The sequence below is a fragment of the Drosophila innubila genome (assembly GCF_004354385.1).
Source record: "Drosophila innubila isolate TH190305 chromosome 2R unlocalized genomic scaffold, UK_Dinn_1.0 1_C_2R, whole genome shotgun sequence".
In the NCBI taxonomy this organism is placed as follows: domain Eukaryota; kingdom Metazoa; phylum Arthropoda; class Insecta; order Diptera; family Drosophilidae; genus Drosophila; species Drosophila innubila.
Window position 1 is genome coordinate 4,406,939 of NW_022995374.1, and position 19,020 is coordinate 4,425,958.

Genomic DNA, 19,020 nt, shown 5'->3' on the forward strand with positions numbered 1-19,020 from the left:
CATGGCCAACTGATTTAAATGCAATTGCATTGAAGTATGTTGTCAGTTGCAGCCAAGTCCACAAGGACAAGAATGAGAATGGGAATGGGAATGGAGATGGAAATGGGAATGAGGATGCCGGTCACGTGCACAGCTGGGAAATTGTTGCATATAAAAAGAAAACAAGACGGAATGGCTAAAGTCAAGATACCGACCCTAGAATACCCGTTAATTAAAGTACTTCATAGAAATTACCATCTAATAAAAACTGCTGCATACTTTTGGGTGCTTGTATGGCCTTAATTTTTAATCACTTTGGTTAGCTATTACTGCCGTTCTACTTGTCCGATCTTGCTGCGGTTAAGTGAGATAATAGATAATATAAATAGATAACGTTAATTACCATAAAAAACGTATTAACTTAAAAACTGTGGGTGTGGTGGTCAATCGGACAAACACACAGCGCTAAATTGACTCGACTGTTGATGCTGATCAAGAATATATATAGTTTATAGGGTCGAAAATGCCTCCTTCTCCCTGTTACATTTCTACGAACACAGTATACCCTTTTTACTTATATTTTAAGTAACAGGTATAAATATCGAATGTAGCATCCACATTCCAATAGAATGGAATCGCATCTCAGCGTCGACTGTCTTGGCCATTTCTTTTCATTTGGATCTAAAGGTGTTGAGACGTATGTGCTACGTGGACAGGTCAAGGAGCTTCTGGCCCTGGACGTCCACAAGTGTCGTCCGTTTCGGGCAGTTTTGTCTGACTGCCAAGGCAAACAGCCGGCAAATTTAGTGTCATTTTGTGCATTTCTAAAATGGGTGAATTTATGTGACACGCTGCGCCAATTGATCAAATTAAATAAACATGAGACCTACAAATACTGAGAGCTGACAACTCACAACTGACAACTGAGCACAAACAAATGCATTTCCAAAAGGTGGCAAAAACCGAACAAAAAGCCAGAAAATTTCATTTCAAATTGTCAACAGCAAAATGAATACAGATCTTGTCATTCAGTTTTGGAAATGTTTAGAATTGTTAAAGAAAGAACATCGACAAGTTGGAAAATGTGACCCAAAGTATCAAATATTTAACTGGTAGATGAATAGATTGCGAAAGCTTCAGACAAATTATTAATTTTGTCCGGAAAGCGCTCTTAATTTATTTTGGCATTTAAGTAGAACTAAAAGCAGATCGAGTTAAATCTAACCGTTCAGAATTAATGTGCAAAGTGCAAAAGTGGAATATCAAAGCAGGTCGGCAATCAATTTGTGCAGCAAGTGCTGGCTAATTTCGTATAATTAACTAAATACCAAGTGGCATGTGGCATGTGGCACGTGCCGGCAAGTTCATCCAAAGCCCATAAAGCAATCACATGCACTTGCACAACTATTAAAACTCCCAACCAAACTTGAAAAGAGTTCTCTTCGCTTTTTTTTTTATATTTTTTCTTTATATTTTGATGCTTGTGTTTGGGCCCTGTCAGGCCATTAAGACTTGCTACATTTCCTTTTGCGACTTCTTTGGGTCTATCGTTCTGTTTCTCTTTCTCTTTCATTCGCCCTTACACTTTTGGCAATTTTCCATATGCAACACGCAACAGACGTTTTTATGTTTTGTGTGCGCCGCACATAAAAAAAAGAAAAAAAAATAAACGAGCCAAAAGTAGAGGCCAGGGAACTATGGAACCATCATCAACTGTCGGGGCGACAAACCCAGCAAAGGATGAAGAAAGAAAAAACTCAGTCATAGAGCCGAGAACTGACCGGAGAAGCAGTCAAGAGTGTGGAAGTCAATTATCGAATTAATTTAGTTGCAAGTGACCTGACTGGATGGTACATTTCTTTTCCTATTTGTGTTTTATTTTTTCTGGCGTACTTTTAGTTTTTAGAGGCATCATAAATGTAAATGGCATTGAGCCATCGTCAGCTGCCCGAAATGGAATTCAAATTGTTTTATTTTTGATGGCAAACTGTTGCTGCTGCTGCTGTTAGTGGAACTCAATTGTGTGGCTGGCTGTCTGATTGCAAAATTTGCAATTAATTAAATTACAGTGTAAATGACATTTTTGCTGCATGCAACAGTCGCTTTTTTCGTACGTTACACACGAACAAATTTAATAAACACGATATGCAGCCTGGAGCCACAACTGCCTGAAACTCCCCATACATTCCCTAGTCTACTCCGCGGATTGGCCCCTCTGGCTGGCCATGTAATTGATGCGTTAATCCGCATATTGACAGCGGTTATTGCGGTGGCTTTCGCTGAAAATATGCCCAGGGCAACGGATTCACTGGGTCCACCTCGACTCGCATTGGCATTGGCACGTTTACAGCCTTTTAAAAGGATTTGCGCTCTGCATTTTGTCCGCCTGGGAGTTGGCTAAGTAATTTAATTACATTGCGGCAGCAAAATTATTGCAATATGGTTTATTGTATCGAACGCTGTGTGATTTTATTGGCTTTATGAGCACATTGCATAGATTAGCCAGACGTGTGGAGTGCATTTTTGGAATTCATATTGATGCTGCTTTGATGATGGTTTAGGCATTTGATTTTATTTAATTAATGTCTTAACAAAATTACGCTATTTATCAACAAATATTCAGCATGTTAGTAGAAAACACTCAGCCTAAAATTATGCAACATAAAATATTTGTAGCAGCTGTTGATGAGAAGCTGCTGCTGACTATGCCTGAAAGTAATATAAATATAAATTTTGAACAAAAATGTTTGTGCTTTTGGTTGATTTTCAGTTTGTTTGTATTTCCCGTGAATGACGCTAATTAGTCGCCGTTTTGTGCTCAGCATAGTAATAATTTTAATTCAGCTTGAAAGTATGCTACGTTAAAAGTGCAGGCAGCTACAAGCTGTTGTCGGTAAACTGTTGCATACTTTTAGACAGCAGCAGAAATCGGTTCGATTTCAGACATGTTACCATGCATTTTATGCATTTGCATCCTCAATGGACAGCAATTTAACGGTATAGATGTGAACGGATATGCGCAACAGTTGCATGCACAAGTTTATGTTTGTATGAGTGAGTGGTTGTTAGTGTGGGTGTGTGGTTGTGTGGGTGTATGTCTGCGTGTGTGTAACTCTGCAGTTGTGCGCACTATTTTTCAATTTATTACGCGCACATAACAAAAGTTTATTGCTAAGCTTTAGCAGCGACTGCTCCTGTGACTGCCAACTGTTCAATGCTCCTGGGGAATTTGCCAATGTGACGTGCCAATGTGTGCGTGCCGGGAAAATTAGCCAAAGACAGGCGAGTGAACCGCAGGTGCTTGGGCTTTGTTAACGGATTTATGCAGCACAATAATACAAAAAGTTGCCAACTCTCTAACTCTAACCAGAGTGAGAATGTCGCGCAAGCCAAATTGATTTATGTACGATATGTGGCCAACAACAATAAATCGAAACAATTGAACGATTGCCAGGCAAGATTGTAATGGTAATATTGAGTATTATTTTAGCTAAGTTATCAGAGAAACAAAGTAAAAAACTTTCAATTTTCCAAATGTATTTGGCCAAGTTGATGATTTCGTTACGCACATAAAGAACGTAGACCAACTAGAGAGTGCTAAAAAAAAAAAAACAGAAACAACATAAACCACTGAGAAGTGAGAGTGAAAGAGAGGAAGAAAGAGATAGATGGAAAGCGAGAGAGTGAGAGCGAGAGCAAAGTTAATGCCAAGGCAAACGTAAAAACGGCAAAATTATGACCAAAATGAGAATTTAATCGAAATACGTGAGCGGAAAAATGAAAATTTGACTGCAACTTGGGAACGTCTGCCAACGGGCGAACGGGCCAAGTTGCAGGCAGCATAAAATGCCAAGTGCATGCTCATGCAATTTTTATCATGGCCACAAAAGCAAATGCAGACGCAACATTCAGCTACAGCTACAACGAGCTACCAAGATGTTACCTGTTACCTGTTACCAGTTACCAGTTACCAGCTACCTGGCTTCTTGCTGCTGCACACCTGACTCCAACTCTTCCTGCTCCTTCAGCTCCTTCCACTGATCTGTAGCACTGCCTGCGTTAACTTGACGGCCGTGTGCACTGAACACGGCGAAACGGTGTGTACGGCCAAGGCAATTGCACAAATTAATGCCACTGGTCGCTGACTGTTGCTTTCCACTGTTCGCATCATCATCTCCAGCTCTTCTCTGTTACCAGTTCCCAGTTCGCAGCATCTAGCTCCCAGCTGCAAGCACGTTCCTCATGCGCTGAACTGGCCAACAGACAGACAATTCTCAAATGAGTCAACAGCACTAAAATTGTTTATTTTATTATCCAAGTAATACTTTGAACGCAGCAAGTGGTTCGCTTACATTTCTAGCCAAGAATGAGGCAACAAAATATATGGTAAGAGATGAGTATCTTTGTACTGTGGCCAAAGTCAATATCTTCATTAATTCAACTTTTATTGGCAAACTCAAAAATTTTTAATGATACTTATTATTTGTAAGTTAATACCAAGACTTCAAGCCAAAACCTTGATTTCAAAATTTATTAAGACCCAAATTTGTAAGGATTGGTATTGTTATTTATATAACAATAACATTTTTGCTTAGTTTCTTAGTTAAAATTATTCAGAAAATTATGGTTTTTAAAAGAATTTTTTTTAACAATTATATTATTATTAATTTTTAGCTGCTTTACAATCGAGCTAAGAAAAAATTATGTTTAATTATTTTGAAAATCCTTCCCTGGAAATTATAAATTTTCAACAGTAAATTTAGACGACCTATTTTAAAAATAATAATATTATTATTATTTTTCAACTGCTTTACAATCAAGCTAAATTAAAATGTTGGATAATTATGTTGAAAATTCTTCCCTGAATGTAATAAATTATAAGCAGAAAATTCAGTAGATCTTTTTTAAAAATAATATTATTACTTTTGTTTTTCAAATGCTTTAAAATCAAGCTAAAATAACATTTAGGATAATTAAATTGGAAATCCTTTTCTGGAAATAATAAATTTTTAACAGTAAATTCAGTCGATCTTTTTAGCAAATAATACTATAATTACTATTTTTCAATTGCTTTAAAATCAAGCTAAAATAAAATTTTGAAAAATTATATCGGAAATCCTTCTCTAAAAATATTAAATTTTAAACAGTAAATTCAGTTGATCTTTTTTTAATATAATAATATTATTATTATTTTTCAACTGCTTTACAATCGAGCTAAAATAAAATTTTGGATAATTATATTGGAAATTCTTCCCTGAAGATAATAAATTATAAGCGGAAAATTCAGTAGATCTTTTTTAAAACTAATATTATTACTTTTGTTTTTCAGATGCTTTAAAATCAAGCTAAAATATCATTTAGGATAATTATATTGGATCCCTCCATGGAAGTAATAAATTTTAAACAGTAAATTCAGTCGTTTTTTTTACAAATAATACTTTTATTACTATATTTCAATTGCTTTAAAATCAAGCTAAAATTCAATTTATATAATATTGGAAATTCTCTTCGGGAAATTATAAATTTTACACAGTAAATTCTGTTGATCTGGTGTAGCTAAAGAGGTTATCAACTCATTTCGCAAAGAAAAAGAGAAAAAAGTGTAATTTAAGAGAGTTATGTGAATTATTGCGAATAGAGGGGCCGAGCAGTCATTCGACCGATCCACCGATTCACCGATTCACCGATCGACCGTTGAGATCGTTGGGACGGTTGCGACGGCGCGAGACAACAGTCACGTCACGTTCCTGGTATAAAACCAAATGCGAGTCTTGTAATGCAATCAGTCAGTCGCCAGTCGCCAGTCGCCAGTTGAAGAGCCAACAGTGAACAAGTTAAAGAAGAAGAAGATATAAAGAAAGCCGCCGTTAAAGCGAGATCACAACGAATCCAGCTCAACCCGTGTCACAGTCGGAGTCGTGTTCATTCAAGTGTTGCAAGTGCGATCCAGTCAAAATGTGTGCCCAGAGTCAGCTGAAAGTCATTGGAATGGTGCTGCTAATGTTGTTGGTGGCTTGTCAGGCACGTCCCATGGATCTGTATGATGATGTGAGCGACTTCTTTGATGCCATCTCATTGGATGATGTGGCCAACACGGGACGCAATACGCATCCGGAGCAGTTCTGCATGATGCCGGCTCGCAAGGGTGTCTGTCGTGCCCTAATCCCCAGATGGCGCTACGATCCGGAGCAGAAAAAGTGTGTGGAATTCAAGTTTGGCGGATGCGATGGCAACGAGAACAATTTCCCCAGCTACAAGACCTGCATGGCCACCTGTGAGGGCATGTAGGCGATAGGGAACTGCGGGGAGTACTGCTGGTCGGCGTTTCCGTTTCCGATTGGCCGGCGTTGCCAAAGGCGCATGCTTTTCTTTCACCCGAATCAAAGGCAGCATTTACTTTTAACAAACACACACACACACACTCACAAACACATAATTCACTAAGCAACTGTTTTTTAATATTTTTTTTTAATATTTATGCAGTTTCTTATTTGTAAGTAATTTCATGCATCATTTTCTTTGCTTTAGTCGTTTACTTCAAATGGTGTCCAACACTTTTTAGTTTTTAAGCTATTGTGATAATTATTCATGATGAAATAAACTATAAAATATTTTTAAAAAAATAAATAAAAATTGTATTATTTTAGTTAAATCTTTAAAAAGATACTAGTTGTTCATTGTGATTGGTTCCTAATAGGATATGAAATACTTTCAGCGGGCGGTTTTATTAACCGATTCAACTATTTTGAAATCATTAAAGAATGAATTTATACAGTTCTCAAACTCTTTTTAATTACTAAAGAATTTTAATGGCTGGAGTAATTTCAAATTGCTTATTACATAAATTACATAAATAAATTATGAAGTTATATACATATATAATATATATAAATAATATTACCAAAATTGCTATTCCACTTTAATCGTTATTGTTTGACTACCACGGCTTGGCTATTAATTAAATAAAATATTTAATAATTTTAATATCTCTTTAAGCGTAACGATTTGACTGTTAAAAGTATAATACATTTCTTCAACAACTTCTTCTTTAATTCTGGGTTTAAAACTTGCCTTAAATTATTTTTAGATAAATTATTTGAGCTGTCTTTGCTTACGAACTGTCAATATCTAATTAAAATTAAATATTTGTATGTAATCACATTAAGTGCCATTTTTTTAGTGTTCAGTTACATATAATCTGAGAGCTATTTTAGAATTAAGACAGTTAACTAAAACTAGACATTGATATTATTTTGTATTAATTAACAACAGCTAGTCTTGTCACTGGGTATTATCAAGTCGTATACGCAATGAATCGAAATTGCTAGAGCATTCTATGTTAGTTGAGATTTGCAAGCAAAGCATAGTTAATTATCGAAATTACTAGTAAATTATTATAAATCAAACTGAAATTACGATAGCTCAATGAATCTCGCTTTCAATTGACTCAATCTATTTCTAAGGCTTCAAGCTGTCTGCGTTGTGAATCATTAACAAAGTCTATGTACATTAATCAATGAATTTATCGAGTTTGCAAATTGAATTGATTGATTTCCCAGCATTGCTGGAGGCAAGGCAACACAATGGAGGAGAGCGAGCGAGTCGTAGTGCAACTTTCATAGATTTCACTTGGAAATGGCCCAAGTCGACTGGCCAAAACAAACCAGACCAAACAAACAAGACGCTGGCGAATATCAAACAATGTGATCGTAAGCAAACCAGATCAATATTCCGCTGCAAAGGTCATACACAAAAAAAAAATATGACTGACGATGACTGGATAAAGTCAATAGATGCCTAGTTGGGTCTAGGTAAACCACTACAAGACGTCAGCGGTAAAAATACATTCAGAGACAAGACAAACAAATAGACAGAGAGACAGACAGACAGACAGACGGACAGACAGACAGACAGTGATTTGATAGCCAACGACAAACCGGACCGTGACAAGTGAACATAAACAATTGAAAGGTGCGAATTTATGTTAAATCGATTGCCAATAAACATAAAACATAATTTGTATCTTTCAATCTTCGCTCAAGTTAAAAAAGCAGGCTTTGAAGTGAAACCGAAAGCGAGGGCATAGGCAAATAAGTTAGTAGACTTGTTAGTCAAGTCAGAGGCTATGGGCCAAAAGGTTCAATTTGAACCTAATCTGCGGGGTTTTATTTTTACATGCGAATACGTATTTACAACTGTTGGACTGGATCAATGACCGTTAGATGGCATGTATAATGATCAGGTTCAGTTGTAGGCACTATCTAAAAAAAACAAAAACCAGCTAAAATGCGGGCTCTAAATATGTTCGCATATGATGAATAATCGCATACAAAGCATGTATTTGTTATTATGCTCTTATTCATTTTACCATTTTTTTTTTTGCCAATATATATGTCATAATATTGTTGTTGGCTTTATTAATTCACAATAAGGCGGACTTTGCACAATAATCTGTAATTTGGTACCGCCAAAAAGGGGGCGCTGAGAGGGAGGGGGGCCCGCATGTATTGCGGACTCCACACACACACACACGCACATGCATACATGCTCTCATGTATTTGTTATGCTCACGTTTTTAGTGCAGTCGGGTCCGAGTCCGAGTCCAACTCCAAATCCATGCTCAACTCTTATTGATTTCAGTCTTGCTGTTTCGTGCCTCTCACGATTTTTGCTTTGCGCATGCGCAACGTTGTTTTTCGCAATATATGGTTGCGAACTTAGCTAAGTGAATTCTAACAAATTCTAGCAAATTCTATGCGAAGAATTGGCCAAGAAATCAACAATTGCCAGTTGGTTGCCAATTTCAAATTGGCAAAAACAAATGGCTAAACAAAATGCGGGCGACAATAGAAGTCAATAAACTGTTTTAACCTGCATATCGGCCAACAACATTAACAACAACAATCCCAGGCACGCTAGGAAATTTGAAAATAAATTTTGTTGTGTGTAGAAAAATTAATTAAAATGCGTCAAGCGTCCTCAACAACAACAACAACAACAACTGCAGCCATAAAAACGCCTATGAAAATGCACAATAACAAATTTTCCGCGTTGTGCAGAAAAAAAAAAACAAAAACAACACAAACAACTAATAAACAGCAAATAAATTGTATTTAATGTTTTATTTTTAGTTAGGTTTTATTTTGTTTTCTGCTTTTGCAGTTGCAATTTATTTATTGAAAGCACGTAGCTCGCACAAAACTACAAAAAAATGCAACAAATAAATAAACAACAACAAACAACAGCAACAACAACAGTCACTAAAGTCAGCCGACCACAAAGTGCCCCGCCCCCTGCGGGTTTGAGTCTATGTTAAGAGTGACGACAGCGACGTCAAAGACAAAAGTCAACGAACTTTTTACGTTGGCAGTAAAATTCCCTTACGATACACTAACAACAGTGTAACATCATTTTGTAGAAAGACGAAAAACTTAAAAATGGAACAAATATAAAGAAAAAAAATTTAAGGAAAAATTCCATTACCCAAAAAAATAAAGGGAAATAATTGTAAGGACATGGTATAGAATAATTTTGAATTATTATAGAAATTTTTGTACTATTATTCTTATTTTTGTAATTTTATCAAAGATTTAAGATAAATAAATATCAGATCTGTTCCATGTTTTACTTTTGGCAAGATTTTCGGAAGTTAATAACTTGTGTCTGTTTTTAGCGCATTCTGTCAAAATTTTCGAATTAAAATCACTTTCAGCTGTTGAATTTTAACGATAAAAACATTTCAAAAAACCAAGTAAAAGTTTAATAAATGGAAAAGATACTTTTTAAAAAAACATTACAAAAAAATAGTAGAACGTAGTCAGAATATAGTTTTTAATTTAGAATGAATGCTAATTCATGTTGAAAATTGTATTTAACAGAAGCGCATTCAATATTCGGCATGTTGAAGTATCTATCTCGCTGGGATGTTTATATTGCTGTTGATAATGGAAAAATACTTACTTACATGACGAATGCATTGTAATTATTAATGTTGCTGTTGTTGTTACAGCTGATAATGTATATATGCATAATAAAGCGCAAATAGGCATGCACATTATTGAAGGTAATTTCCTGTCTGTTCAAGTGCCACATCAATGCTTTGAAGCAACTGTCCTCATATCTAGTTTCTAAATAAACAAAGACGAGAAGAAACCTCCAACCAAATGGAGAATTATCTTTTCGTAAAGAACAATTCAGATAAGAAAAGCTTATCATATAGGGCCTATAAAAAAGAAGCATGAAAAAATACTGTGAAACTTCATCAACTTTAGTTAATATTTAATTTATCGATCTTTTTCAATTGCTAAATACAATAATATAATTATTATAACTAACATACACAATATAAATATATATTTGAATATATTCAATTTGTTTTAAATTTGTAATTTAATTTATTTTTAATATATATATCGTTTTGCTGTCTATCTTGATTAGTACAATCGTTATCTCGGAGCTTTAGTTGTGCTCAACTATCTGAACTGTTATTAGCGGTAGCAAAATATGTATTATTATTATATCATTTTATATTTTTTATTGATTTCTATTATGCTCTGCAGCCTAGTTCTATGTATTATCATTAGTTCATGGGGAGGATACTTTAACGTCAACGTTTTTGTAATTGGATCGCTTATGCTTTAACCATTTGGCTTGAATTCTAATGGATTAGGCAAACGGAGCGAGCCGGGCTCCCTTTTGTATAGCTGGGATTACACATAATTGTTTAGGACATAGACTAAGAAGCAAATAAAAGCGGTACGGCGAGTGGATACATAAGAGGGGGGAGGAGCTTATATTAGCAGGCGATATCCGTGGTGACACTCTTGATGCTCTCGGAGCTGAAGTGCACGCAGCCGTATTTACAGACCAGCGTCCACACATATGGAATGAAGAACTCCTCAGGTGCATCCTCCTCGACATATTTAAACTTCAGATCCGGAAATTTCTAGACAAGAAAATAATTATTTAGAGTTGTTGGTTTTAAAACTGTGTCTTCTACTTACTCGCAGGCGATCGCTGGACCATTGACTGGCACCTTTTGATATCACCTCGAGCACTTCATTCACTCCCAGCTCGCCACGTTGCTCTTGCACACGTTGCAGACGTGAGGAGAAGAAGCCAACCACCTGTAGATAAATTAATCTTATCAATGATATGCCTAGAAGTATTCGAAAATACGCACCATATCAATATTCTGTATGACATCTTGGAACGCATGATGACTGCGGAAGCCCTCAAAGACGCTGCGCTTGTAGAGTAGCGTGTAGACGAGATTGGGACAGTAGACCAGTTGATTTGTAAGGCAGGAGTTCAAGATTTCCAATACCATGCGCAGCACTTCCTCCAGCACACTTAAATCCTGCATCATGTCCTCGGGCGTTGTTGATACATTGACAAATACGGCGCTATCTGCCGGCTCCTTCAGCTGAGCATCCAGGCGCGTATGTTTGCGAGCCAGCGTCTCAAATAGCGATACCAAACGCTGTGCCACATACGGATGTAGGGAACGGAAGTGGCCGGACATGTTGGCCAAAGCAGCCAAGCAATTGGTGTGCAAATACTTGTCACGCATCTTCAACATGTTGTACTGAATTGTACGGATAACGATCAGGATAAGTATGCCACCCAGCGATATCTCTGATATGGTGCGTTCCGTATACCAACTGATGTTCTTCAGCAGCTGTAGAAGAAGAAAAATCATAGTTTACTTAGGCATATCTTATAATAAGAAAGGTATATCCACTTACAATCGTGTGCACGTTCTTGTTGAAACCCTCGTCCTCGCTGAGAATGAGCAGCACAATCAGCGACATGTAAATGTGATGTGAATTGCTGTCGGGTGCATTGTATAACGTCTGTAGTATGGGTATAACCAGCTGCTCGAGATCCTGTTGCTGCATGACAAATCTATAGAATCGTTCGTTGCGATGCAACAGCAAATAGAGCAGCAACGTGGCCTGATTAATGGTCACAATGCGGCACAGTGTCTCGTAGACAGCCGAGAAGTCAATCTGAAAGGAGACGGCACCACTGCCCTGCTTAGGTGAATCCTTGGAATCGGCACAACCAAACAAGCTAGTGCGATAGGCATTATCCTGGGCTGTGCAATGATTGGTTAGTATCAATATGAGCAACAGACTCTGATTGGCCAGAGGATAGTGCGTTTGAAATTGCTGGGACAATTCTGCGCCAGTGGCACTCGTTGTCTTGAGGACATCCTGCTGCTTGCGAAACGTGAATATCGACAGCAGCGACTCGGCAATGCCAAAGACAAAGGATCCCGCCGAACTGGACCCAAACATGGTGTGTGGCACCTCCACCATGCGTGCCACAAAATGCAAAAGCGCCGACATCAGCACATTCGCATGCTGACACTTGTAGATGGTGCGAAAGACAATGGATTTATTATCCGTGGACTGCTGCTGCTGCTGCTGGGCAAACAAATGGACTGCCAGCAATGTGATTAGCGTATTGACCGACTCCAGATGCAGATGGTAGGTGAACTCCTTCACCGGTATGACGACAATCAGGTTCACCAAGGCATCGATGAAGGTTTCAAACTTGGCGCCATCGACAATAAGCGGTGCCAGTGTTGCCTGTTCGGTAGCCTCAATAGCAATGCTGGCACTTTCCTGCTGCTGCTGCTCCTCCGCAGCCTTTAGCAGCTCGGCGCTGGGCATGGCCTCAAAGTGTTGCAGCAGCTGAAACTCTGAGCCAGTTTCATTGATATACTTTATCAGTGTGCGTATGATATATAGAGCATTGAATGTTTGCCACACATGCATATTGCTCTCCTGATCGGACAGCGACAGCAGTTCCGTGGCCTTCTCCAGAAACACAGTGACCAGAGAGCCAAGATTGCCCGTCTTTAGATTGTTAACAATAAAGGATTGACACAGCGTTTCCATTCGAGAGTCCAGACTCAGCTGATCCTGACTGCAATGCAAACTTTTGATTTAACTGACTCACTCAACTTGTTGTTGTTGTTGTTGTTACCTGTTCTCAGGCATCACGATGTTGTAATTGAGCAGACCATTCCAGTAGGCCTCATCGTCGTGCGCTATGTGCTGGCGTCCCACAAACCGCAGAAGAATCTCATTTGACGCCAGGTCGGCATTTCTGCTGACGTTAATGCCCATCTTTTTTGGTTTCTCCTCTTACTCCGCTCTCCTCTCTCTGCTGCTGCTTCTGCTCTCCTGTTTGTTTGCAGATGCTTAGCGCATTTGTTGTCACTTGCCACGGCACTCGGCCTATTTTCAATTTACAAATAATAACAATTCTACGAGTTGGCACAGGCACGTCACCCACTTATTTACACTGTTGCCAACTTAGCTATTTAAAAGCTAGATCTGTCTATTTTCAGAGTTCGTTTGCTAGCAAGATTTCAAATATGCTATTAGCTAAAAATCTGGCTATTTTAAATATAAATATTCAGCTAAGTTTTGCTATTAATATTTTTGGTTAGCTGGAAATCTGGCTAATTTAAATATATATTCAGCTAAACTTTTCTATTAATATTTTTAGTAAAGACTATGCGTAACTGCCCCAATATCAAATTTAGATGGTTTCCAGACAGAAACAGCTATTGTTCACACTAAAAACTTGTCAGCACTAGTGTGCAAGGCTGCCACCCGGTGTAAAGGCTGCCACCCTGCTAAATTTCCCAGTCCGGCAGCTTGTACCATTTTAATCAAATTGCAAATTCGGTTGAAAATTCACCCAATTTTGAATTTTTTTTATTTAATATTGCTTTCCTTAAATTTATATATTTTTGAAATTTTAAATATTGATAAGGTTGAAATTTGCATCCACCGCGACAAATAACATCAAAAATAACGGGCTGTCAGGCTTGGTTCCGGTGAGAAATATGAATGGCGAACAATTCAAATTTGAACTTATATTTTTATTATTAAATGTATAATTTGATGAGAATCAGCTAAAACGAAGGTGATCATTTTATAAAGGTGAGAAGTTCGTCCCCCTAGCGAGAAGAGTTACCATTTTAATTTAAAAATATATAAATCAGAAAATCGACTAATTCACAAACTGATTCAAGCAGGATCTGAGGGATGCCTCCGTTCTAGACGCGATTAGTCCGCGATATGCTGCTCCAAAAGAAATTTCCATTGCCATTCAAATGAGATTGTTTATATGCTGGAAAATGCCTCAGAAGAACACAATTATGTCATCTAATGTTCAGAAGTAATTATTGCCAGCTTTAATTATGTTGTCATATTAGAAATATTAGTTAGTAGAAGTAACAATAATTCTTCAGATTAGTCTGAGTGCAACTGTATGATAATGATGATCCATGATACGTTTGATTATAAAAAAAATAAAAAGGAAACGAGAAATTTGATAATAATGCGGTTTATTTGAATATTTAACTAAAGCTAATACAAAAACTTGGATACTTTCGCCCATAATTGCAGACCATAAATCGGCAATTGTTATTATTATAATTCTTCACTTAGTCGTTTCTTTTTTGGGACTCCCTTTAAATTTAGAATTTAACTAAAGATCTATATGTATATATTAGGACTTGTTGACACATACATACGCGTATATATAGTATATATATATAGACTATACATAGGGATTCAATAACATCATCTTCCTTTCGATCATCATCATCATCATTAGTACACAATTAACTATCACAATTTGTATTCCTTTGTTGTTGGCGTTGCATTAGTGTCTCTCTGTGTGTGTTTGTGTGTGCCTCTCTCTCTCTGTGTGTTTGTGTGTGTGTGCATGTGTGAAGAACAAGTAATTATATACATATTCAAAGCCATCCATTTCAAAATATAAATTAGGTGTTTGCTCTAAAAAAAAATGTCGCCATGTCGCTGAATAGGATGTGTGAATTTTGGCTAATGACTTAAACATAAACAAGTATACACTACGATGAGAATGAGAACTGAGAATGCAGAATGGCTAACAGGACATGGCTACAGATGGCTCCCAACTTGGTAACTGTTATTCCTCATTTGGCTTAAAGCTTGCGCAGTGCATTGTGTTTGTTGTGCTTCTTGGTCAGCAGCTGCTTCAGGCTGAACGAGGAGAGCGCAATCCCAAAGAGGGCCAACATCGTGGCCGAGCGGGTCACCACACGGTTGGGCGACGAGGAGCTGGTGGTGAACGCATGACTGCTGTGGGTCGAGGCCTGCGCGGAGAGCGGAGTAGCCTGAAAAAAAAAATAAATAAATAAACTCAGATTAAAAACAGGGACTAAAGCTTTAATAGAAACCGTTATTTATAACCGGTATTTAACCGATTGAAATTGGTAGCAGAAACTAAAACCATAATCGAAACAAATCTTTATTATGGCACAACCAGAAATTATTCAAACCGAAATAACCGATTTCTAACCGATGCATGTTTAATTGTTAGTTTCGTTTAATCTGTTAATCAAAGTTTTTCAAACTAATTTAGATTTGAATATAATTTCAACATGATCTTATTAAATAGTTCCAATCGAAATCCAAAGAGTATTTGTTTATTTAATAACAATTTTATCAGTCCTATTTTTGATTTGTGATCCGAAATACCGGTATTTTGAAACCGAAATATACAAAGAACCGCTATCCATTACGAAACTGGTATTCGAAGAATTTTAGTAACCGACAGCCAGAAACAGTAATAATTAGGGGTACCACAGAAATCGAAGCCAACCGAAAATCTCCCAAAAATATATGAAGATTTTGAGGATTTAAGGTTGGTTTCGTTTTCTGTGGCATCCCTGAATAAAACCATAATTAAAACCAATATGCATAAGTTTTAGTTTGATACCCTGCTTAAAAGTTATAACAATCTATTCTATATTTAAATTTGTCAATAAACAAGTTGGCCAATTGCCCAAATGTCTAAAGCCTTTGCCGGTTTTCTGGTTTACCTACTACGCAGCATTTTCTGATTTTCTGAATTTCGGATTGTGTGTTTTACCCGTTAGCAACGCAAGTTCAAAATTCCCCGCAACTGATTACCCCACAGGTTCCCACGTTCATTGAACTGATTAAGAAAATAATCAGCAGAAAGAGTATTTGACCTGCCACTGAACTTGTAAGTAACAACTGTTGATAATATATTTCGTAATACGAGTATAGATAATAAATTACTATGTTTTAACGGCCCCCAGTAACGGCATTTTTGGTCTGGATCTCGACTGTACTTGTTGATTCTGTTGCAATTGAAACAACTTTTTGCATTCCCCAATGAAACTTGTCAAAGACGCAAAAAGCTGGAAACGCGTGGCATGTGACGTCAGCAGTGCACAGTGGGTAAAGGTTTATGGAGCAATCGCGAAATTAAATATTACTTTGGAATGTAATAAACAAAGTAACAAATTTAAATGCAAATAATTGAGCTAAGACAAAACTCTTTAAATTATATTAAAATATATTATACGAATATATAATTGATTAATTGCAGCGCACATTATTGCCCAAAACTTGGCGTACTTTTACAAAAATTTCTAATTTTAAATTTGATGAAAATAAGTGATTGTAAATAGATGCTAATTAAAAAGATTTGAATAATAAATAAAAAAGAAAGAAAAATTCTAATTTTGAATTCGACAATAATTGCAGTAATTTAAGTATAAATAAACTCTGTATAAAAGTGATTTATAAATAAATAAGAAAGAAAGTATATCATAATATTCTGCTATAAGTTTCTGCAAAAATAATGCCAAAAACAAATGACTATTTAAGTTTTAGTTAAACGATTTTGTTGTTTCTCTTTGTGTTTTGGCAACGCGCAACTAATTAAAATTAACAACATTTATTTTTAGAAAGGCCGGCGCCGCTTTGCTTGAAATTGTTGTGGGGGAAAGAAAACAAGTTTCTGATAATATTTTTTGCGCATTTCAAAGAACTTCTGCTCCACTGTACAGAACTGTTATTGCCCATAATTACTTTATCAGTTTGTTGTTGTTGCTGTTGTAAGTAAGACTCACTGCGTTGCAACTTGAGTTGTCGCCTTGTGACGCACTTGGCTTGACCTTATTTCCCCTTATTTTCATTTCCCCCTTTTCACAGATCTGCGAACATTTCCCGTTCTTTTCTTGCTGCTGCTTTCTTCGCCATTTGTTTATCATGCGCTGGACGCGTGTCGCGCATAAACAAATAGCGACAACAACAACAACTAAATCCAATGTTTATAAATAAATCCACTTGCAATTTTTGTCACACACACACACACACACTCACATTTTGATACGCAAATTTATTTGGCATTCAAAACAAATCCAAAGTGTTTTTATTTGTTTGCTTCCTCCTCTGCTTTCTGCTCGCATTCCGTTGCTTCTTCCTTCTTCTGTGTGGTCTCCATGCTCTGCTTTAACTGCTTGACCAACTCCGTCCGGGTTTGTCCGCCGTATCCCACTAACTTGGTCGCAATGCTGCCAACTTTGCGCCTACCACGTTGCAGCGAACGTGTCTCCTGTTCCCGCTTCACGGCATCCCGAAATGTGGACAGAATGGAACTTGAAGGCGGCGGCGGCGTTGCTGGCTGAGATTCCGGCTGCTTCTGATTGGGCTGCTGCTTCTGATTGGACTGCTGCTTCTGATTGGAATGCGTGGACTGCTTGCTCATTAGCGTGGTTGAGGCTTTTTTGAGTGTCTGGAAGCGATATGTCTTTGGAGTCTTTATATGAGTCTTCAGTTGCTGCCCAGGACACGAGACTGTGAACTCTTTGTTATCAACACTGCTGCATGTTCCAATTAGAATGCATGGCTCTGGTTTAATTGGATTCTTCCAGTTGGGTAAAGTTGGCAAGGGAGAACTTTCGTTCTGGAGATTCGGAATGCCAGAAGATTCTGATAACAAATCAGGCATAGAGTTAATGACAGTTGTTGTTGTTGTTCCCGTTGTTATAGCTGCAGTTCTTGTTGTTGTTGTCGCTGATAAGAGTTTATCGTGGTTGGATAAGGTTTTATAATGGAATGGAATGCACTTTGGACTGATGCAAGCCAAGTCACGAGGCTTGTCTTCCATGTGGCATGCATCCTGTACTGTTGCAGTTGCTAATTCCACGGCGGAGTCAAACCCGGAAGTAGTTAGATTAGTTAAATCCGGCATGGAGCAGGCTTCCGTAGCAAAGGGGGATTCCGTTGCAGGCTCCTCGGCTGCCAACTGTTGCAGCATCTGCACAATAAATGCATCATCATTATCATCAGCATTTGTTGTGGCCTGATCTTCCAGCCTTTCCTGCTCCTCCCACTCCTCCTCGGAGGACACCTCATCGTTGTGCGGCCAAAGACAGAAGCGAGATTCGCATTTCAGCAGCTGCTCCTCCAGATTTATGTAGAAATAACGCAGTTTGTGGTTTAAGCCCTGATTCAGGCATTCCTCACATTTATCACCTGGTTGCAGTTTCTCCATTTCATTTGTGTGTGTGACTGTGTATGCGTGCGAGGGACTTTTTATAAACGTGTTTGGGAAATTTACACCGTGCGTAATTTCCCCTTAATTTGCATGTTTTCGCACTTGCCAATACTTTGTTTCGGTTGTGGTTCTTTTGTTTTTTCTTTATGCGCTATTTAGCGAATGCTCACCTGACCGAAGGTTAAACGAAATGCATACAATCCGATATTAGTTGTTTTCATTGTCCGTTCAATCAAATATTATCTGCAAAACAAACAAATTTCAATTTGAGCACAGGCCAGCTTACATAATACGAAATTGATTTTTCACTATTTTCTTTTTCCTCATTCAAAATGTCAGTGTGAAAGTTGCTTATCACTTACATTATATGTGTGAGTCAAATTAATGCGATGCTCTCTGATTATACGTCTCTTCTATTATGCAGTTCCGATCGTTCTGCGGTGAGATTGTTTTAATGCATTTAATAAATAAAAAGCAAAAAAAAGTTCTCTGGCGACCATGCTACACCATCTGACAGCACTGTTGCCAACTTAGCTATTTTATAGCTAAATCTGGCTATTTTAAGAATTCGTTTGTAAGAAAAATTTCAAAATTGCTATTAACTGGAAATCTGGCTATTTTTTATATATGTTCAATTAAGTTTTGCATAAATAT

The 19,020-nt window shown here is 37.4% G+C and overlaps 3 protein-coding genes across 4 annotated transcripts; 1 reads left to right on the forward strand and 2 right to left on the reverse strand.

The window, feature by feature from the left end:
• The first annotated feature begins 5,776 nt into the window (after positions 1-5,776).
• On the forward strand, positions 5,777-6,386 carry LOC117784363 (kunitz-type serine protease inhibitor 3). The gene has a single exon (XM_034622085.1). It carries the CDS (start codon positions 5,935-5,937, stop codon positions 6,265-6,267), a length of 333 nt encoding a protein of 110 aa, XP_034477976.1. The 5' UTR covers positions 5,777-5,934; the 3' UTR covers positions 6,268-6,386.
• Positions 6,387-10,360: 3,974 nt separating this feature from the next.
• On the reverse strand, positions 10,361-13,311 carry LOC117784713 (dymeclin). Its single transcript, XM_034622522.1, has 5 exons — positions 12,976-13,311; positions 11,727-12,915; positions 11,162-11,659; positions 10,983-11,105; positions 10,361-10,924 (listed from the first exon to the last, which is right to left on the reverse strand). The coding sequence occupies exons 1-5, from the start codon at positions 13,116-13,118 to the stop codon at positions 10,775-10,777; spliced, it is 2,103 nt and encodes a 700-aa protein (XP_034478413.1). The 5' UTR covers positions 13,119-13,311; the 3' UTR covers positions 10,361-10,774.
• A 1,022-nt stretch (positions 13,312-14,333) lies between these two features.
• Positions 14,334-18,883, reverse strand: LOC117783603. 2 transcript variants are annotated; one of them, XM_034621062.1, is made up of 3 exons: positions 18,729-18,883; positions 18,537-18,609; positions 14,334-15,166 (listed from the first exon to the last, which is right to left on the reverse strand). In XM_034621062.1, the coding sequence occupies exons 2-3, from the start codon at positions 18,585-18,587 to the stop codon at positions 14,975-14,977; spliced, it is 243 nt and encodes an 80-aa protein (XP_034476953.1). In that variant the 5' UTR covers positions 18,588-18,609; positions 18,729-18,883; the 3' UTR covers positions 14,334-14,974. The 2 variants fall into 2 exon arrangements, with proteins under 2 accessions (XP_034476953.1, XP_034476952.1); XM_034621061.1 differs by lacking the exons at positions 18,537-18,609; positions 18,729-18,883 and adding an exon at positions 17,190-18,530 and having other exon boundaries at positions 15,108-15,166.
• Positions 18,884-19,020: the final 137 nt, after the last annotated feature.